This window comes from Elephas maximus, chromosome 2 (genome assembly GCF_024166365.1).
Source record: "Elephas maximus indicus isolate mEleMax1 chromosome 2, mEleMax1 primary haplotype, whole genome shotgun sequence".
NCBI lineage: Eukaryota > Metazoa > Chordata > Mammalia > Proboscidea > Elephantidae > Elephas > Elephas maximus.
In genome coordinates this window covers 161,865,407-161,888,685 of record NC_064820.1, presented here as the reverse complement: position 1 = coordinate 161,888,685, position 23,279 = coordinate 161,865,407, and the positions used below count along the sequence as shown (strand labels likewise).

General features: G+C 36.6%; 1 protein-coding gene across 1 annotated transcript in view; it reads left to right on the top strand.

Annotated features, from left to right (window-relative positions):
* Positions 1–23,279, top strand: part of JAKMIP2 (janus kinase and microtubule interacting protein 2) — a 212,603-nt gene that overhangs the window by 164,832 nt on the left and 24,492 nt on the right. Inside the window, exons 8-18 of the mRNA XM_049874007.1 lie at positions 559–615; positions 1,537–1,656; positions 2,610–2,738; positions 7,640–7,723; positions 8,566–8,628; positions 11,263–11,361; positions 12,512–12,610; positions 14,504–14,557; positions 15,479–15,544; positions 20,498–20,566; positions 21,895–21,972. Coding sequence (XP_049729964.1) covers positions 559–615; positions 1,537–1,656; positions 2,610–2,738; positions 7,640–7,723; positions 8,566–8,628; positions 11,263–11,361; positions 12,512–12,610; positions 14,504–14,557; positions 15,479–15,544; positions 20,498–20,566; positions 21,895–21,972 — 918 coding nt within the window. The remainder of the gene's footprint in view (positions 1–558; positions 616–1,536; positions 1,657–2,609; positions 2,739–7,639; positions 7,724–8,565; positions 8,629–11,262; positions 11,362–12,511; positions 12,611–14,503; positions 14,558–15,478; positions 15,545–20,497; positions 20,567–21,894; positions 21,973–23,279) is intronic.

Sequence of the window (23,279 nt, the reverse complement as noted above, 5' to 3'; positions counted from 1 at the left end):
CCATAATTATTTCTAGGTATTCTTTTAGTGTGCCAGAAAATTCCGATGAGAATCAAAAACAAACAAACAAAAGGTTAGATGACTCAGGAGAACAAGTAGATCCTTTGTTCCCACCTTCAAGGAAGAGAGGGGATCCAAGAAGAGTCAAAAGTAGCCCTTAATGCCTTTCAAATTATTAATGAAAAGAATGAAGTTTTACATAATTGTGAAATGTTCTCTTTTTCAACACTTAAAGTAATTTGGGGTCTGTGAAAATGGAAGGAGTGTGCTTTGGGGGAATAAGAGTAATTATTTTCAGAGCTGGTTTATTTTCCAATATAAAACAAAGGGTTCTGATTAGATTAACACAGAGCATTTCCTGTTGTCAGGCTCTCAGATCCACGTAGATGAGCAACAGAATATTCTTACTTTGGCAATACTTAAGTATCAAACTCAAAATTTGCCAAGATTTATAAAACTTAATCTTACTTTAAACAGAAATATGCCTACAGGGAAAAACAACTCTTGGGGAATATGTACCAACTCTAGATCTGAAAAGTCCTTTAATTTGTTTTCCAGGACCGAGAAAAGCTCATTCGTAGGAGAAAGCATAGAAGAAGTTCCAAGCCAATTAAGGTAATGAGAAAACTAGGTTATCATGCATTTGCTACAAACATAGCCAAAGAGGTGAGCCTTGCCAAAGAATCTTCTGGCAAAGATGTGATAAATCATATGTTCCTGAACTGCAGCAAACCATGAGCTTTATTTGCTAGAAGACAGTTTCTTCTCTTGTCACTTCTCAGAAGTCCAAAAATGATTGTGCTGTGGATTTTAACCTATAAGGGTCTGATTTAATGAGTTTTACCAGGTGTCTTTCTCTGAATAGAGAAGCCACTAGGTTTGATGTAGAAAGAATTATCTGACAAATTAGAGATTCATACTTTAAAAGCATCCAAGGGATACGTATGAGTTGATGTCTCTACTGAATAAAGTTACAGTCTTGTGCCCACCTTATAGCTGATTAATATATTTTCATATTTAGCTTTGAAAATATTAGTGATAATGATACATCCTGCCAATGTCTGTATAGCCTCTTAGAATTCAGAAAGTTTTGTTTTTTAGTTTTTCTGTTTGTTTTGATTTTTGTCCTTTTCCAAATACATTTTTCAATTTGGATATAAAATTGGATGACGAGACTTAAGATCTGAAAATTCATTTCATATAGATGCCCAGGCTTGCAGAGTTGCTTGATCATATTTTAAATACTAGCAAGCCTAAATTACTTAAACTCATAGAATAAAATGTAATGTTAAAAAAGCTCCAGTATTTCCATGAAGATAGCCAAGTATTAACGAATTTCCCTTGAACATATCACAAGTGAAACATTTCTTGAAATTTTTATGCTCATGACTGATATTTTCATTTCATCAAAGAAGCATTCATGAATTCATGTCGTCTATGATCGTTTACACTTAATGCTAGTTGATAGTGTTTTAGTAGGATGCCAGCTTATTCCAGTTTGATTTGTGGTAGTCAATATGTATTTCCCTCCATCAGCGACCTGTTTTGGACCCATTTATTGGCTATGATGAAGACTCCATGGATTCAGAGACATCATCCATGGCCTCATTTAGAACAGACCGAACACCGGCTACTCCTGATGATGACTTGGATGAAGTAAGCTTTTCCACTTCTTTAGTCTTTTGTGATATTGTCATCAGGTTGTTTTTTAAGGGAAGAAAATGATTTCACTTTTTGTCTCCTTCATGAACAACACAGAGTGATCTGATAATAGTGACCGATTTTGAGACTGCTCCTAACTTTGTTACCCCTTGGAAAATAGCTTCACCTATGTCAGACAACTCTTTTAGAAACTTCTCTACAATTCATGTCTGTAACTTGAAGACTTTTTTTCAAAATAAAAGATACTGCCCCCAAATACTTCATTTAGGGAAGGTGTGAACCAAAGAATAAGCTTCAAAAGCTTTTGGATACAGTCTAAGATAGTGTTTAGCAAAGTGTGCTCTGTGGTCTACCTTCATCAGAATGATGTGGGGAGTTGAGTTACAATGAAAATCCCCGGACCCTATCACACAGCTTCTCACTCAGGATCTTGAAGGTGGAGTCCTCCCCCCTCAAATTGGCATTTTTCATAAAATTCCCTGGGTGATTTTGTTATGCTCTAAAGTTTGACCCCTAAATCTGTAAAACTATGTTTTTTTATAATTTATCAGGGGAAGTAGCTCTATATGAGTGTATTGACAAAAAAGTAAGATTAAAATTCTAAGTATCATTTCTTATGAATTTGAATCCAAAATGTGAGTATCAGTTCTTCTAATTTGGATTCAAAATTGACTAAAATCCAAGCCCAAATGGGTAATAATCAGAGATGTATAAGTAAGCAAATGCTTTTTTTAAAAAATAAACAAGTATTTCTACAGTGTACATCTTGAAATTGTTACAATATTTGTATCCGTACACACACTTTCGAGTTAAAATGAAATCAAACAGAATGCAAAATCAAACTAACCATTCACGTGTCTTTAAAAAGTGGACAAATGTTAATATTTCACCTTGAACAAAGGACCTGAACATAGCATAATTATTTTTGGTCTTTTCTTAAACTCTAGAGTTTAGCAGCTGAAGAATCTGAGCTAAGATTTCGACAATTAACAAAAGAGTACCAGGCCCTCCAAAGAGCATATGCCCTCCTGCAGGAGCAGACTGGAGGCATCATCGATGCTGAAAGGGAAGCCAAGGTTAGTGCACAATTGACTTGTAGCAGTCGCACCATTAAAGTACCATGGACATAAAAATATCAATAGGATAGCTTTCCCATACCATTCTCTCTTCTGCTGCCTTTGAATTGTTGTATCTTTTATGTCAACAAACCTTGGATCTAGAAACATTAGAACCAACTTAGATCGATGGTTTTATTCCTTTAAAGATAGTTGAGTATACAGTTCTTATTCTTGCTATTTGAAAACTTACATTTTCAAAGCTAGACCATATTGAATTTTGGCAATCCATTTTTTAGTCTCTTGCTTGGAGAAAGAGCTTTTATCTTTCAAAGGCAATGGTTAGCCAGTTTCTTTTCTTAGTTAATAAGCACGCAGTAAATGCTTATTGACAGCCTACCAAGAATTTTCTCAGATAATATCTCATTTAATCCTAGTGACAACCCTCAAAGGCAGGTATTTTATGAAAGAGGAATTTGAGGCTCAGAGAAGTTAACTGAATTGATCAAGATAACACAGCTAGTAAGTGACAAAGTTAGGATTCCAATTTGGATATTTACTGAGTCAAATGTTCTTTGCACTGTGTCACAACTGCCCCTCATAAACCTATTTCAAAAAAAAAGAAGCACACATAATAGTAATACTTAACACTTGGTGAGTGTTGGCTGTGTTCAAGACATTGATCTGAGTACTTTACACACATTACCTCATGCTAACCTAAAACAGCTCTATGAAGTAGATACTATTGTTATCTCCCTTTTTACAGAATAGGAAGTAATAGCTTAGGAGGAGTTCAATGTTGTTCAGTGAGGTTAACCTTTTTACCTAAGGTCACAGAGCAAGAATATGAACGTAGTCCCTCTGACTCTAGAGCTTCAACCACCATGCAGTAAATGTCTCAAAGATTAATTTACATAGACTGAGAGAAGGGCGTGATCATCTGGTGATTTTTCTCCCACTCACTTTTTGGAGGGTGCAGTATGCTGAGAAGTGTTATAAGAACTTCTGTTATTTATTTAGTAAAAAAGGACAGATTTCACAGTTATATATTTTTATGGTAACACACACACACACACACACAAAGTGAGTAAACGTGTTAAAAAGAAACACTGTGATTTGGAGTAAACAGGCAAGCAATTAGTCAAGATTTTTCTGAAAGGGGTGTACGTTTATGCCTTCATGTGTATGCTTTAATACTGTAATATTTTTGGTTTTCATTATCAATATTTACTAAGTGTTCTTACCAACATAGCATTGGGCAGCTAAAATAATAGCATAAGTCCTTTTTAATTTTTTGGAAAGGCAATAATGCAGAAACCAATCCAATTTCTCTCATTTGATTTCCCCATCTAACAAAAATGATAGAAAACTTAGAAGCACTATCTATGGTCATTAAAGTGGAAAAAAAAAAAAAAATCTGAACAGAATTAACTAACATAAGTCAAGGTGTTAGAAAAAGAATAATAGAGTAAATTCTAAGAAAGTAGAAGAGCAAAAACAGACAACACAGATGAAAGATCATCAGTGAAAACAAAAGCTAGGTGATTCTAAATTTTAATAAAATAGAAAATTTCTGGAAACATAGAGAAATATGGAAAAGATACAAAACTATAGGGAATGGAAAGGGTGCTATAACTCCTAAAAATAATAGAATTATTTAAAAAGGAGAATATTGTGAAAAATTTTGTACCAATAAAATTGAGAATTTACATGGACAGACTAATTTCTAAAAAAAAAAAAAAAACCCTACAAAATCTAATTTAAAAAGTCTTGGTACTTTGACTAGACCTATAACAAATAAATTTAACCACTAGATAAATATCTACCCACAAAATAAATTCTATTCTTAGAGAGTTTTATAGTTGAGTTCTGCCAAATACTCAAGGAGCAGATAATACTAATGTTATGCAAAGTCGTCCTGATAGTGCAGATATAAGGAGGGGAGGGCATACTTCCCAACTTATTTTATAAAGCAACTATAAACTTGATATAAAAACTACAAATGGAGAGTACAGTGATGATTAAAGGTCACCTTTACTTATGAATATAGATGCAAAATCCTAAAGAAAGTATTAACAAATAAAATTTATTAATGTATGTTAAAACACACATACACACTCTGTGATCAGGTTTGGATTTTCCTAAAAATGAATATGATTCAACATTCAATAATCCAGTAATGTGAATTCACTATAATTTACTAAAGGATGGAAACATATAATCATTTCAATAGAAAACAAGAAAAAAAATAGATTATAGTCAACACCCATTCCAAGTTTACAGAAATATTAGCAAAGCTAAGAACAGACTTTTTTTTAGGCTGATAAGGTTGAGTACAATATTAAATAGTTCACAGAAGTATTCTCCTTAAATGAAGAGTAAGAAAAGAATACCTATCATTGCTGATTTTATTCAACCCTCTACTCGAGTCAATCCAGACACAGATAAATATGTAGGAAACACTTGGGCCTGTTTCTTCATCTGTAAAATCATTGGTTGGTGATCTCCAAACTCATTGGTTTGATGAGGGCATATTCATGAGTTCAGAGACGGTTGCGATTGTCATGAGCTGGAATGGATGGGAAAGATGACAATATGGGCTACAAAGTAAGGTGTGAAAGAATGGAAAAATTTTGGAGAAACAAAATGGGAGCAGTCTTTCCAAGAGTGGAATTGGTTCAAAGAGAGATGTGGAGAGTTATGAGACATATTTAAAGGGATAGACATATGATACTAAAGAATTAATTTAGGAGAAATGGAATATTTTATGGAGAAAGCTGACCTAAGAGAAAAATAAGCAAATCAATATAAAAAACAATTTGCTGAAGAGGCTTATAAGCATATAAAAGTACTCATGTTTACTAATTATCAAGGAAACACAAACTAAAATAGCAATGAAATATTTACACTTGACAAATTTCTGTCACATTGGCAGAAAATGATATATCTGACAATACTGAGTTTTGGAGAGACATGGGATACTGTGAACCATCATACATGACTAGAAAAAGTATAAATTGTTTCATCCCTTTGGAGAGTGGCATTATTTAATTGTAAAATTGAAGATGTACACATATGATGAGCTAGCATTTTCTTGCCTGAAACACACCTAGAGTAACTTTTACATACATACCTAGACATGTTCAAGAATACATTGCAGCTTGGTTTATAATAGCAAAAGATATGCAAATTATCTTAGTGTTTTTGAGTACTAGAATGAATAAATAATTTGCAATAACTTCATACAATAGAGGAGTCCCTGGGTGATACAGATGGTTATCATGCTCAGCTGCTAAGCAAAAGGTTGGAGGTTCAAGTCCACCCAGAAATGCCTCAGAATAGAAGCCTTGTGATCTACTTCTAAAACATCAGCCATTGAAAACCCAATGGACCATAATTCTACTCTGATACTCTGGGGTTGCCATGAGTTGAAATTGACTCGATGGCAACTGTTTTTTTTTTTTTTTTAAATATATACAGTGGAATACCAAATGGCAGTTAAATAAGTGAACTTGAGCTAAATATATCAACAGAGATAAATCTCAAGGATTTATCTCAAAGAGTATGTTGTTTGAGAAAAGCAAAAACTCATGTAGAGTATGATTTGAGAGATGCAATAACTTATCATATAGAGTATGGTACATTTATATAAGGCTTAAAAGCATTCAAAACAGTATTTTACGTGTGCGTGTGTATATATATGTATATGTGTGTATATGTATATATATACACACATATATATGTATATGCAGTTACATATACATATATATATATATGTATATGTGTGTGTATATATATATATGTAATTTAATGGCTACTCACACCTACATATACCATCATACACAGGAAAAATAAATATCCAATTCAGGAATGTGGTTAACTTTGGGAAGCTCTAAAGTGGTACATAGGGCTTTTAACTGTATTTTAGCATAATGTGTCTAATATAAAAAAAAAATTTTTTTTTTATTAAATATGGAAATATATTAATATTTTACAGAATTCGCTGGTGGGTATGTAGGTTACTTATATGATTTTTATATTTCTGTGTATTTGAGTTATCGTATGTGTTTGAATACTATCAAAAAAGCAGTGTTTGAAATCATGCCCAGTCCTGCTGCCTATAATCTAAGGAGGGAGATCTCTGTATTATGTCTGTATTTTAATGTTCCCTAAGTATTTAAGCCCAAGAAAGTGGTAGAGACAATAAGGGCTCTGTGGCTTTGGGAAATATTATTCAAACCCACTTGGGCCTGTTTCTTCATCTGTAAGATCATTGGTTGGTGATCTCTAAACTCATTGGTTTGATGAGGACATATTTGTGAGTTCAGAGACGGCTGGGATTATCATGAGCTGGAATGGATGGGAAAGATGACAGTATAGGGTACAAAGTTAGCTGTGAAGGATTGGAAAAATTCTGGAGAAACAAAATGGGAGAAGTCTTTCCAAGAGTGGAATTGGTTCAAAGAGAGATGTGGAGAGTTACGAGACATATTTAGGAAACAAGGAGATCACCAGAAGATAAGGGGGAACCAATTCCACTCTTGGAAAGACTGCTCCCATTTTGTTTCTCCAGAATTTTTCCAATCTTTCACAGCTAACTTTGTACCCTATACTGTCATCTTTCCCATCCATTCCACTAATCTTAAACTTTGTGTTTAAGATTAGTGGAAAAAGATTGGAAATATAATGGGAGTTTGTGAATGCCAAGCTAAGGAGTTTGAACTTTAGCCTGATGATAAAGCGAGCCACTGAATATTTAAGGAAGAATTTGGATCACAAAAGTTAGTTTACAAAGATTCTTTTTTTTGTCATAAGAAAATTCTTTTTTCCTTTTTGGTTTAAATTCTAGGGATGTGCAGGGGAGGGGGAAAAATAAGCATTATCATTTTACTTGTTCAGTTCTGGAATTTTAATTTCACCAGGCCCAAGAACAGCTCCAAGCAGAGGTGCTAAGATATAAAGCCAAAATTGAAGATCTGGAAGCGACTCTGGCTCAGAAAGGGCAGGTAGGCATTTGGTTGCTAGAACTTCAGCAGACGCAGACAATGCAATCTGACCATCCCGTAGACCACTCTGTGCTCGGGCAGCATCCAGGACTTGGCTTGGCTCTCCATAGTGACCTTTCCAAACTGTATCAGAATGTTCAACTCTATGTGTCTGTCCCTGGTACTTTTCTGGCCAGAGTATGAGCCCTGCCACAACAATGAGTGAAGTTGGACTAGCAAGGGAATGCCAGAAGAAGAGCCCTATACAAATAGCCTAGCATTGTCTAAACCACTAAGATAAGGACCCACCCCTCCAGCTGCATTCTTTGCCTCTATGCTGCATTTATGGTTCTGCATTGTAATGTTTTTCATCCATACGTATCTAGCCTGTGTGCATTCTGACCCTTTTCACTTCTTGCCTGTGTGGTCACTTCTGAGTCCCCAGAAGGCTGGTCCTGGATTTTTCAGACTGGAAAAGGTAGAGATAGTAACAATGAAAAAAAACCCAAACTTGTTGCCATGGAGTTGATTCCAACTCATAGCAACCCCGTAGGATAGAGTAGAACTGCCCCATAGGGTTTCTAAGGAGCACCTGGTGGATTTGAACTGCCGACCTTTTGGTTAGCAGCTGTAGCTCCCTTAACCACTATACCACCAGGGTTTCCAAAGGGGATTAAATTTTCCTGGCAACTTTGGCCCCAGTATCTTGGAAGAGGGAGCTAGAAGGGTGGGTGTCGTTTGCCAATCATTCACAGGCAAGCAAACTGGGTGAAAAGAAGACAGCTCAGGCAAAGTGGTTTGACGACACATGCTCTTTCATGCCACTCTGAAATGCTGACTGCGCGATATTCTTTGTCAAACAGGATTCACACTGGGTAGAAGATAAACAACTTTTCATTAAGAGAAACCAGGAGCTTTTAGAAAAGGTATGTTGGGCATAACACCCTAGTGGGGCAGATGAGGAAATGATGAGAGATCCAGGAGCAGCAGGGGTTGTGCTCAGGAGTGGCACAGGGGCCAGGGGAAGGGGAGGCTTTTCCAGTGCTGTACTTTCCTTGCTACGTGCTCAACTGCATCCCTGTCACCGCCATCACCATCAGTTAAGTGGCACGTGTGCATGGCTCTGCGCTGGGCATTGTGCAGACTTGAAAGGATGTGATCCCTGAAACCAATGGATTTGTTAACCATATGTATATATATACTGTATATCTATTGTATATGTATATATATACACACCCACAAACACATACACACATGCTATGTTGTTGTCCATTGGCAAAAAATGCTCTATGAATAGGACTTGTTATTTTGTGCAAGGAAGTGACAGAATATGGCTCCAAAACCATGCTGTAATCTAGCATAGACAATGTTCTCACTTCTAATCTTTTTGCTAAACTTGGCTGTTTATATATATTTCTTATTTAAAAAAAAAAAAAAAAGTTTTAGATGCATCCAAGGCACAAAACAACATTTCCAGGAAGTTTTTCAACAAAACAATATACAGAAGGATGATTGATATAGGTCCAATAAACATAAATTTTGGTTATCTGAACATAGGCTTTTTGTTTTGGGGCAATTAAACTTAACAGGTTAAGTTTAAAGGTGGCTTTTCATTTGCTGTTTACCTTTCATAAATTAAGTGAAAGTTTACAAACTAATCTTATATTATCCTTGAGAAAAACAGAATTTGAAAACTCGTTTGGATAAGGGAAATGATTCTGTTGATCAATCTAATGTTATATACTAGTTATTTTAGGATTATTTATTCCAATATCTTCTTCCCTTGGCAAATAATAATTAAAAAAAAATAACCACCACACCTTCAAAGGCATGAGGAAGAGAAAGAAAAGCCTTGTCCTTGTATCTGAGTTTCCCCTCTCTAGTCTGGCAGTTAGGACGTCGTATTGCACCCTCTACATGACACAAAACAGAGCTGATGTGTAAAGTGTGGGTGAGGAGCCAAGGCCAATATTTCAGCACTGAGTACTGGTATTCTTGGAATGGTTAACGGTCCCTATAAAGTAACTTCATCAGGCATTGACCAGCCCATGAATTGCAATCCAGAAACCACTGATCTAATCACTAATGCTAACCACCATAACCAGCAATCTTCCCCAAATATCCCATCACTGATCTCAATCCAAGATCTAGAGAGTAGAATGTCCTTTGTGATCTAAGTCAACTTCTAGAAACTTTGGAAAGTTCACTAAACCGCAAACACGTAATGTAAAAAACTTGAATTAACTACATTAAATAACATCACCTAATTTCTCACTATTTCCCCACCTTTATTATGCTTTTTCCTATATTATGAAGCTATGAGAAAAATAGGATTTTTGTGGTCTCAGAGATCCCACAGAGAATAAGAGATACCACATTTCTTTATCACATAAGAAGTAATCTCTGTATGTCTTCTGTCTGATTTTCTTTACTTTTAATGTCTTTTAGCTAAAGGGAGAATAGTTGATCTTGAGTAAAAGGAGAACACAACTGAAAATGAATTTTGGGGGAAGTAAAATTCATCCTATGACAAATCTTATTTATATAGATAAATCCTGTTTTTAAAATCAAGATTTTAAATAGTGTGCATAAGACCTACCCACACAGCTAATATCAAAGGCAGCCTTAAGCCTACTAAAATTCATGAGAAATCCCTTAAAATCTAAAGATAAGTTGGACATAGACTCAGTCTACAGGGGGAGGAACATTTGTACGCAACTAACTTAACTCCAGACTTTATCAGGTATGCGTGCATTTTACACTAGAGATACAAAGTCCTACAGGAAAACAGAAGAGGTGTCACTTCTGAACGGGTAGATGGGAGAAGGCTCTTATGGTAGGAGACGTTAGAGTTTGTGTTCAAGGATATGTGAGATTTACTTGCATAAAAAGGATAGGCAAGCAGCCCTTCCCAGACATAAAGATAAGCAGGTAAAGAGTTCATGGGCAGTCAGTTCATAGGGTAGATCAAGAGGTCTAGCTTCTAGTGTATGCATGAATATATGTGAGTGTATGAGTGGGTAGAGATGAAACTGGAAACCTACGTGGTGAGGAGATCATTAAGGTTTTTAATGCCATATTAAGGAGTTTGGCTTTATTCTCTAGGTAATTGGAAGTCAGTAATGTTTTGTATAGGATTAGAGATGTTTTTTAAAAAATTAATTCTCTAACAACTTGTACCTATAGAATATTCCAAAATAAGAGGTGTTAATCCCTTCTGTTTGTACTTTTAAATCTGTTTCCAGTACACCATCCCCAATCCACTACAGGAGTATAGTCAGTACTCTCAGATTCACTATTCCCAATATCTCTAGACTATATCCCAGTGAAAGAAGATGTCCTCTGCATTTTTCTCTGTGACCAGAACTCAACCGAAGAGTTCCTAGGAAGAAAGCCAAAGACTTATTCTATTCACATGTACTTGGGATTTTTTTTTTTTCCCATGTTTTTTTTTTTCTAGATGATTTATTCACTGAGTAAATGAATGCTATCCATGCTTGCTTTGCAAAGTTGTAGGTGCTTTTTGCAATGCTCAGCTAATGTAATATTTACTTTATTAGATAGAAAAACAGGAGGCAGAAAATCACCGGTTACAACAAGAACTACAGGATGCCAGAGACCAGAATGAGCTGCTGGAGTTTCGAAACCTAGAGCTAGAAGTAAGGAAATGATAATAATAATACTAGCCCTTAGCCTGCATTGAGCACTTTGTGCTAGTGATGAACTAAGCTTTTCACATTGGGGTTGTTATTTGAACCTAACAACCACTCTCAAGATTTGATACATGAGGCAACTGAGGTTAAATAACTTGCCTGAGTCTCATGATTAGGAAGTGGAAAAACCTGAATGCAACTGAGAACTGTCTGGTCAGAGATTGTACTTTTTAACACCACTACCTTTATGCATAAGAAAAATGCCTAATTTAAAAAAAAAAAAGAAAATTTAAATAATTGATTTCAAACCTCATCCATATCTCATTGCTTTTAAATAATCATTCCCATCTTTCATTGAATTTTGATTCATCAAAAATATTACTTTGAGAATTTTATTTTAGTATGTGTTGTATGTAAAAATATTTTATAGTATCATTAGATGTTTGGATTTGTAAGTAAACTTTTTAGTCCGTAGGCAGTTATGCAAAAGGTGGCTACAAAACAAGGCTAGCTTGTTTTAGGAACTACCTTGGACAAGTGAGTTCCTAAATTTCAGCTTTTCTTTTCTTTAATATAGCATACAAATCAAATCAGAATTGGATTGTATCACGTGGAATCTGGCTTGAGATCTGATTGAACTCATGTTGATATGTAAGGGATAAGAAAAATTCCATGTGGTTTTTCTGTTATTTTACCAGCGATTAGTTCTAGAAGTTATTTCTTACAAGGTCTGGGTAGAGTTAGCATTTTGTAGCTCACTTATCTAACCGATAAAGCTTGAGTGGATTGAATATGCAAAAGGCTGTTAGCTGCCATAAAACTTCATGGCAAGACCACTCTTTGTGATATCTGAAAGCTCTAAATATTCATACAAATTGGAACTTCACTTTATACATTTCCTGGATTAAAAATTTGCGAGAATGGATGACACCATCTATAAATTCTTCTCTCATACCTTTTAGTTGACTAGTCAGTTCTTTTCATTAAATTTAAGCATGAACTTCTTGAGTTTGATTTGTTTTTTTGTTCCAAATGACATATTGATAAACTGCTGAAATAGCATAAAGAGAATACACAAACAACTGGTTTAATGTTTAATCAGTTGTTGCCTTTTTTCTTTTTTTTAATTCCCATATATCCTTCACTGCATTTCAAGGAAAGAGAGAGACGATCCCCTCCATTTAATCTACAAATTCACCCATTCTCAGATGGTGTGAGTGCACTACAGATCTACTGTATGAAAGAAGGTGTCAAGGTAGGCAGAGATTTGATTTTTTATGTTTGTAGAAATTAGAAGAATTTAGAATTGGAAAGGTAGGAGGTTGGTCATGACTATTTTGTCTTTTAGTCAACAGATGTCGTTTTGATCCAAGCTGCTTAGGAAATGAAAATAGCTACATCTATTGGAAAAATCAACAGAACATGAACAAAATAAATATATGACATATGTGTCAATGGTCCCAGCAAAGAACCCAGGAAGCTGTGATTATTTAGAATAGAATAATGCAGGATCAAAAGATATAAGATAATTATTTTCAGTTGTTATTGTTCGGTGCTGTCAAGTAAGTTCTGACTCATAGTGACCCTATGTACAACAGAACGAAACACTGCCTGGTCCTGTGGTATCCTCACAATTGTTGATATGTTTGAGCCCATTGTTGCAGCCACTGTGTCAATCCATCTCATTGAGTGTCTTCCTCTTTTTAGCTGACCCTCTACTTTACCAAGCAAAATATCTTTCTCCGGAGGCTGGTCTCTCCTGAAAACATGTCCAAAGTTTTCAATTATTCAGGGGAAATACTAAATAAATTTAATATATCAAGAAACATTCTTAGAGTTCTTCCAGATAAAAAAAAGTATTTGTTGAGTTCCATTGCGTGCTATTCTACATGCTGTGGAATTATACTCATGGAATTTCGAGTTAGAAAAGTTAAGAGACCTTAAAATCATCTAGTCCACTATCTCTTTTGAGATATTTAATTTAGGGAAGATTTGTCTCCTAGAGGGACTTAGAGTTTACAATATATTGCTTATTTGGACAACATATCTATCTTTAGTGATATTGTAATGCATTTTAAATATTAAGGTTGAATTCAGGTGGCTCTCTGTCCTGACGAATACATTGTACTTCAAAGTAAAGAAATCCCATTGTGAAAATGTATTCCAGAGGCAAAGCTAGAGAGCCTCCTGCTTTTCCAGGTCTCCCTACTACCCTCTGCATGGCCCTTCCTGCTCCTACTCTGAGCTGCCAAACCCGCCTGCTTTAGTTGCATTTTCTTTACCTATGAGATTGATCTAGACTTCCCCTTTCCTGGTGGTAGGACTCTGCTATACTGCTGTTTGAACAGGAGTAAGAGGAGAAAGTAATTATAATGGGCTAATAAAATTGTGCTGGTTTATCTTCTACATTAAACCACTTTCATGGAGTCTACAACTTCTGGCCTCCTGGGCTCCATGGAAGTTTGTAAACCAAAGCAATTTTTGACTCACCTCTAATTAACTGTAAAGCAACTTACTTTGTCTTTTCCTTAGATGTTTTTTCTTAGACAAATCACGAACAACCTCATATCCAAGGGAACTTATATCCAAGGGAACTCTTTCAAATGGGGCTCAGCTACTTCAAACTGACTCAAGGAATACAGGAAAAGTCACCTGTGTCCCATAGGATGACATCAATGCCAAATACCTAAATAAAAGGAACTGTATTATAGTTTTGCCCATGACAGTCAAAATTCAACCAGGTCAGAATCCCATTGATTAGAATGAATCTGATTCTTTATATTATTATCTATTACTTTTCTTTATGCCTAAAATCTTTCATAATTAAAACAAAATGAAATATTTCGAGCCCTTTCTACATGCCAAACTCTTTCATGTAGTCTCTTTATCCTCAAGGTCAGGCTTCGTATGGAGGTATTTATCTCCATTTTGCAACTGAAGAAATTGAGAATGAACTGTTAGTTAGTTTGCCTGAGTGCACACAGCTTGTAAGAAGCAGAGTAGAAATTTAAAACCAGGTCTGCCTGATTGAAACAACCCAAGGAAATATAGACCCGAAAATGTCTTGCCTAACCTAAGAGTTCCGGCGCTGATGAAATGGTAGCCATATTTGTGCCTTTGATTTCAAGGTATTGCTTTGATCTTGCAGGATGTGAACATCCCTGATCTGATAAAGCAGCTTGATATCTTGGGTGATAATGGGGTAAGTAATGAATTGATTAAATGCAGTAAAGATGTGAATTTGCCTAAATAGGGGGCAAGTACTACTTGCCAATGCATCATGTGTAAAATAAAATCAAGTGAGATGCCGAGGTCTCCTAAGGACACCGCTCCTTGGAGGCTTTCTACAGTTTATCAAGCAACTTGGCTAAAGAAAGGGTAGTAAGAATCTCTACATGGTAGTGCCAGAAATGAGACCTGGTAAAATCCCTTCCAGGGGCAGGTTTCAGGTCTGAATACTAACTGGCCACATCTGCAGTGATTCAAGCTAATTGTCGTCTGACTGTTGTTGCTCGGAGGCACTCTGTGTGAAATCAATCCGTCATGCAGTGGCAAATACTGCTACATAGTACGGTTGGTGGCAGCTCCATAAAAATGGACCAGAGAGCTATAATCCCTTTCCTTTCTGAAAACACCTTCCAGCCAGGGTCAAGGTATAGTAATTTAGTGGGAAGACCACTCATTGAGATACTAGATGGATGGCGCACATAGGTCTCCAGAGTTGAAGGAGTCAGGCCATTTTCTTCACTTGAAAAATTATCAGAGGAGAGAATAAAATCAATTAAAATCACATCAACCTGCTATGAAAAAAATCTCATTTTGGTTTCTGCTTTTCTCATGACTATTAATGAAGTGTACTTACAGTGAACTATAAAATCGTCATTAACATATATAAAAAATCACATTTAATATATATTTTACAGGCTTTGACTTACTCTTTGTTAAGAATTATTACCAAACCGAGAGAATGTTTGTTACAGTCCCATGTAGGCATATATATGGCAGTATCCATGGCAGGCAGTTAGGCAGGGTTTTTTTTGATAGTGCAAATAATATTATAAATGTTTTTAGCTTATTTTCCTTCTTTCTTTGCTTCCTTCTTTCTCTGTCTCTCTTTTCACAGAATTTAAGAAATGAAGAACAAGTGGCCATAATTCAGGCCAGCACTGTGCTGTCTTTGGCAGAAAAGGTAATAAATCGTAATAACACTTCGTATCATCTCAGCGCCTGGCTGGTTTAACACCTAAAGAGCAGGGTTGGAGATAAGGGACATTTGCATAACTGAATACATAATAAATGTTTTATTTTTAAGGGGTAATCCAACCCAGATAGAATGAGCACAAACAAACAAAAAAGTCTACACACCGATTTCAGGTGACAAATGAATTCTGGCTTTGATGTCCCTTAAAAATAGATAATTCTTAAAAAATGGAAGACTTTCTGTATTACATTATTCAAGCAACCCCTACCTAGCTGGGAAACCAACCATAAGATGGCCTTTGTTGAGAGGTGGTAAACCAGAGCTTTGGTCTTTTTATAGACCTTTCCTTGGTGAGTGAATACCACGTGTTCCCAGCTGATTTTGCAGCTTGGCGGTCGTGGCTCACTGCAGTCTTATTCAGAAAGCTCAATGTGGGTAATGTCAGGAGAAAAGCAACATTGAGTGTTCTCGTGCCCCCTTGCGTCTGAATTTGGTAAATTGCAAAAAGAGAGAGAAGAGGAAGGAGCCACGTGAGCAAGTCTGGTAACTGGTTTTATTCGGGTGCCTGGTGAAACAGTGCGTGGTTGAAAATCACGTACATACACATGGTTAGATGGAATGAGAACTGTGTAGGTTCTTTGAGGTGTTTGCTTAATTCCCAAAGACATAAAAAGCCTGTTTATAAATTAAATGAAATCACGGGCAAGCAGTCAGCTTTCTCTCATCTGGAATGAGGGCATTCTACCGGTCAAATGACCCACTTAAGTCACTCAAACAAAACACAATGATATAAATAAAGAAGGGGAGAAAAAAAATGGGGTGAGGGAGGAAGAGGCCTGTTACAAAAAAAAAGATACTTAAGAAATACTAAAATGATCCTTTTTTGGACCCCAATCCTGCCAGACCAAGTTAGAGATGCATATTGAAGTATTTACATATGAAATGACAGGAAAGCTGCAATTTGCTTTAAAAAGAAAAAACTTCCTTCATGATTTAAGTTGAGCAGTCCTAATAACAGACCTGATCCCTTTTTTGCCTTCCTCCCCACAAATTAATAGTGCTAGAAAATCCTGAACTTGGCAAGAGGGCCCTCTGGGATCTGGCCCCTGCCTGCTTCTCCAGTTATCAACTGTCACTTCTTCCTGGGACACTAGATAAGCTAGAACCGTACACGAATTGTTTTAGGATCCCAGCCTGGCTTCTTTCTCTCACTTGGGCCTTTACACTGTTCTATTCCCCTAGAAGGCTTTTGCTTCTTCCCTTTCTATCTTTGCCTGGCTAAATCTTAGTCTTAGATTTCCCCACCCGTGGAGAAGCCTTCTTACCCTCCCCGTTTGATGTACTTTCTCTTGCGTTCCCACAGTGACCAGCACTTCCACTACCACTGCTTTTAACAATTGCTTTGTAACTGCCCATTTACTTTTGTTATACACCCTGCATCCACCCACCACTAGACTATAAGCTCCGCCAGGGCAAATACGATGTGTGTTTTTCCCCCCTTTGTTTCCCTAGCATGTCACACCAGCCTAGCACATACAATAGGTGATAAATATTTACTGAAGGAGTAAATGAGTAAATTTCAAAATGTCCACAAGACACTTCCAGTGACACAAGGGGGGACACAAAGATGAAGAAAACACAGTCTCTACCACCAGCTCTACTGCAGTTATTTGGCAGCAATAGCCAGAGTGTCTCGTTCATTTGGAATCATGAAATGATATGATTCTTTAATACAAGAAAAGTTGTCTTAGTTTAATGCTCCAAAAAAAAAAAAAAAAAAAACCAGAGTCTATGAAAAGTAAGGGCTGGGGAAGGAGAAGAAAGGAAAAATAGGCCCTTGTGCCTCTCATTTATCGAAGTCATTGCAACAAAATCTTCCATTCCCTGTCTTGTGTGGAGCAGTGCAACTTGAACTGAATCATAACTAACATTTGAGCCAGGCCTGTTCTCATTGCCAAAGTCTAGATACTATTATTATGTCCAGTTTTCACATGAGGAAACTAAAGCATAGAGAAGGTAGGTAACTTCCCCTCAGGTCACACAGTTAGAAAATGATAGTGTCAGGATTCCCACCCAAGGAGTGTTTCCAGAGTCCATGAACTTCTTAACCATGGCACCAAACTTCTTCTTAAGTGTCCTATTAAAAGGAGGAAGTAGCATGTGCAGAGCACACAGAGGACCTGTTAGAGTTATAGTGAATTATCCTGTACCTCCACTTACCTCCTTTGCAAGACAGGTGTAAGGGTTCAGTTGAACAACTACCAGGAGATGACTACGTGCTTAGCACTGTGCTAGAAAGTGAGAGACTGGATGAGCAAGACACAAGCCTGCCCTTAAAGTGCTCTTGGTCTGCGTAATTGCCCTTGGTATAAGTCTTTGGGATTCACAGATTCAAGTCACCTCTTACCTTTGGGATTCACAGACAAAAGTTTCTACCTGCAAATAATTTTAAATGCCCACCTGTGGATTTTCTAAAACTTTGAATTAGAAAAACACTTTACTAGGCTGGAATGTGGGAGTCTGATCTTTAGCCAGAAATTGAGACCAGACAAAATGCAATAAGCACATCCTATTGTGGCTTTATATTAAAAATAAAGATAGCACTGATAATAACTGAGTATACATTATGGTCTAGGAACTTCACTTTACAAGCATTATTTTATTGTTCCTCACAACCATCCTGTTGGTACCACTGTTTTCATTTTAGGAGTCCCTGGGTGGCGCAAATGGTTAAGCACCCAACTACTAGCTGAAGGATTGGCAATTCTAACCCACCCTGAGGCACCTTGGAAGGCAGGCCTGGTAATCTGCTTCTGAAAGGTCACAGCCTTGAAAACCTTATGGAGCAGTTCTACTGAGTACACATGGGTCACCATGATTTGGAATTGACTCAATGGCAACTAACAACATTTTCATTTTACAGATGAGGAAACTGCAGCTTGGTTCACACAAATAATAAGAAACAGGAGCCAATACCCAAGTCTAGAACTAAAGCCCAGGCCTGCACTACTTCAATTCACAGTACTTTTAAACACATGATTTAAAAAAGTAATTTGTTTTTCAATAACAAATGACTAGCAAGTGAGAAGAAGAATTTTTAGGAAAATTTGAGAATATGCAACTGCAGTATGAGGCTAGTTGCAAGAAATCCATAACTTTGTGTAATTTTTTAAATTATATTTTATTGTATTTTCAGTGAAGGTTTGCACAGCAGTTTCATTTCCCATTCGACAATTTCTATACAAATTGTTCGGTGACATTGGTTACATTCTTCACAGTGCGTGAGCATTTTCTTTATTTCCATTCTGGTTGTTCCATTTCCCTGTCCCCTTACCTTCTCATCTTTGTTCTAAAGTAACTGTTGACTGGTCTCATAGATATTTTTTAAAGGAGTACAGTACTCATGGGTGATATTCTTTATTTTGCAAGCACCAGTTATTCAGCTAAAAGGTGATCTCAAGGCTTTGTTTTGGCTCGAGGTTTAAAGAGTATCTCAGGGCAATAGTCTCAGGAAGTCCTGTGGTCTCAATCAGTACAGTAAATCTGGATTTTTTTAAAAAATTGAGGTTCTGTTCCACGTTTTTATACCACTCTATCTAGATCCATCTATTGTGGCCATGATCAGAATGGTCGGTGGCGATAGCAGGCCACCATCTAGTTCCTCGAATCTCAGGGTGGATGAGGCTAGAAACCCATGACTTTTTACTGAATTATGTTTCAAGGGGAAGGCATGTGTATGTACAAAGAACTGAGTTATTACCACCTCTCCTGACTCATGGTATCTTTTTTCTTTCACCATGTTCCCTCCAACCAAGGAGCCATTTGACTGGTGTCCCCTCGTGAATATCAAGACTTTTTTTTAGTATATAGAAATGTTCAGTGCAGTACCAAATTTATAACAGATAAACTAAAAAGAAATATCTAATAGTGATGCACATTTCTAAGAATATAGAAGTACAAGAAAAATAAATGTTAATCAAAAACTCGAGTTTGTAAGGTACCTTATACATGTAATAATTGTACTTTAAGAAGTGCCTAACATGAATTACTTCCTTTAATCTTCACACTATAATTAGCTTCATTTTACAGATAAGAAAGTTTAGGCTTATAAAATCAGTTAACCTTTCAAAGTCACATAGCCATGAAGAGCTCGAATTGGGATTAGAGCCAGAACCTACTGCTTGATGATTATGTCACATGCTTCCTTAAGAGAGAAACTGATGACTAACTTGGTAGAGCCCCTTTATAATAGTTTTTCTATTAAATTATATGTGTAGCAGGGTCACATGATATTTAAAGTAGATAAACTCATTCATGTGTTCATTAATACCATGTAACAGAATGATTAAATTTTGAGCCTTAGGAAAGATAAGGGTTTGTTTTTTATGTGATTTAAAATTTTTCTACTTAACAAAATTGATTCTTCATCACTTGACTGCAATCACATTCATATAACCAAAAACTTACTTTTCCCATTTCACCTGGCCTTCTGTCTTTCACCCTTCCAACTGTGAAGAAATTAGACATGGTATTCCTTCTGCTTGTACCACTCTTCCCCCTGATTTTTGTCTAATCCTCTCCAACTCATTCTTCAGACCCCACAGCAAATGTTACAGAGTAAGAAGCCTCCTCTGATGTCTTCCAAAGAAGGCAAAAGCCTAGTACTGTTGTTCACCATTGCAGCCCTAGTACTGAGCACAATGCTCAGCACATGGTAGACTTCAGGGAATGCGTTTGTTGAATGAATGAATGAATGAATTAGTGGAAGTTTATAGTCTAGCTTCTGAACTAAGTGATAAAAATGCACTAAATGTTCCCTTCAGCCTTTAGTCTTCTTCTTGGCATATAAGGTGGGGAGACTGAGTACCTTCGCTGACAGCACACAAGACATACCTCACATCCAGCAATCATGTGAAACACTTTTGCTTGTTTGTTGCTTAGTGGATCCAGCAGATTGAAGGAGCAGAGGCTGCCCTGCACCAGAAAATGATGGAGTTGGAAAGTGACATGGTGAGTACAGAGATGTGGCATCGGAAAAATGAAGGAGAATTTACAAGGCAAGTGGAAGATGACAGTCACCTCTACCAGTTTTATCTGGCGCTGATGAAAGTTTGTAGTCTTCCCATTACAGAGTGGAAAAAAATCTCCATAAGTATCTCATAAAAGTCTTGTTATAAATATTACAAAAGTGTATCATGATTCTCCATAAGCATGATACAGTTTTGCAATATTTATAACAAGACTATCTTGAAGGCATCATTATTACTATAAAACATTTAGTGGATTCCTATCAAGTTAGAGATCCTATAATAAGAACAACTCGCATTTATATAGCACGCTACAGCTTAAAAGTCATTTCCTTATGTTTACACAGGATTCACATTTTACCAAGAGGTCAGACTCTAACATCAAGGCATATAAAAAGAACTGTTTGCATTCAAAAATCACCCTTCAAAAGTCTTTAAATGTACAAATATTAATTAAGCAGCCAGCCAGTAGCAGGTACTATCCTACGCACTAGGGGCTAGAAGTAATCAGGAAAGTTATCAACAAAATTACTGCATGTAGGCATATAGTCTCTCAAGAGTCAACACAATCAGCTTTTCCTCCAGTGTTGGAAGAGGTCTTTGTTTCTTCAGCTATAACCCAAAGAAATAACAGACTTGTGTTTGAGGCCATGTCGTACATCCAAATGCTGGGATCGCACCCAGCATGGCAAGGTGCTGATGGTAGGAGGGACACAGAGGAGCTGAGGACAAGCGAGGGAACATCAGGTTTACATCTTCTGTCTGACACTGGCTTTGTGACAAGGGCAGATGCTCTGTTATTGGGTGGCATTGTGGGTGGAATCACCACCAATATTTCAATTGTCATCTGTCTCTGTGTTTGCTAATTGTACACAGATGGAATTCGAGTAAGTTAAATTTGTTTATTGTCCAACTCTGCTATATTCCATTTCGTAACATTTGACACAAATATAGTATCACAGATATATTTAACACTTACCTTGTTAAAATTATCTTTAATAATACGCTCTCAGATTGGCATAAAAATCTTTTAGAGTATTCCATCTGGGTTTTTCATTGTATCTCTGATGCTTGATTTTTACATTCCCTGTGTGAGACTATGAAAGTCGAACTGTTTGTCTAACAGACAAAATCTATGACCCTGCAAATATTAGTGACTTGTGGTAGAGTTAGAGAAAACATTGATCACTTTTTTTTTTCCTCTCTCTATCTATTATATCTATATGTGTACAATCGGTATAAATATATATGTTAAATCACTTTTGACTTAACTAAAGTGACTATATTTATCAACATGGCACTTTATTATAGGAACAATTCTGCAAAATAAAAGGCTACCTGGAGGAAGAACTAGACTACAGAAAACAAGCTCTCGACCAAGCCTATATGGTAGGTTTAAAAAACATTGACGACACCCAGATTGTTTGCAACTCTGCGCTATGGAGTAAAGCACCCTATTTAATTTTGTCATGCCATGTTTTTGAATAGATCTTAACATCATGGTCATTTATTCACTGATCCTAGTTCTAGTATTTGAACAAATATATCCCTTGACTATTATAATATTCTTGCAATACGTAATAAATATTAAACATCACTTTGCAAAAATTAATTGTATATTGTTAAGTCATATTTAAATGAAGGGCAGATTAGCTGGCAGTTAAAGATAAATTTTACTAAACCAAAATGATTTATTTTGAATGCTAATCTAGTGGTGGAATCAATGTCTGCTGTGTTTGTTAGGCATGTTTTTAATTCATTTACTTCTCACAACAACCCTATGAGGTGATATTGTCATATCTGAGGATGCTGAGACTTAGAGAGTGTGGGAACTTTGCCCAAGCTGGTAAGCGGGTAATGTTTAGATCTGACTCCAGATACCATGGCCTTAACTGCCATAACCCAGCCATAGCAAGTGTGGCTGTGCCAGTAAATGGGCTGGGCCTTTTCCTCTATTGCTTAAGATCAGGCAGATTGAGGGGCATATGTGGTCCATTCCCCTCTACCATATTCATATCATGTAGTTTCTAATGGTGGACTAAACTTTGTATTCCTTTTCTCCTTGTGCCCTGCACTGACTCACAGTAATGACTCAAGAGAAAGGGAGCAAACTTAAAAAAAAGTAACATTTCAAGAAATTTCATCATGCTTTCCTAGAAGCAGCCTGAGTCAATTTTAGGAAAAGAATGAAGCACTTAGTCCCTGCTTGTAACAAAGAAGAGTTAGTATTCCCCCTCCAAAAATGAAAAAGAGATTCTGAGCATTTAGGAAAGGGGAGAATGAGAGTTGATCACTTACAGAATAAAGATTGAAGTGATTTTTCCCTTCCTTCCCACCCTTTCATCCATTCGTATCCTACCTATAAATAGTAAGCTCTGTGTTCATGTGGATCCCAAAACTATTGAGTACTCATTCAGACAACCATATTTAACTTAAAAAAGATGGTATCCGCTTAGTCCAGGATAAGAACTAGTGAAACATCCCTCACCAGGTCATGTCCAGTCACCCCTGCCAGAGTTACAGGGGATAAGATTGTAGATTTCAGCAACTATAGTTGAACCATATTTAAAACAAACAAACAAACAAAAAGTGGGTCAGGGAGAGGACTAGAATTCTGTCTCTGGCTATGTGAGGGGCACTTAACCCTTCATCTAAAAGAGAAGAGATTGAAGGAGCCATTTCATAGCCAGAACAAC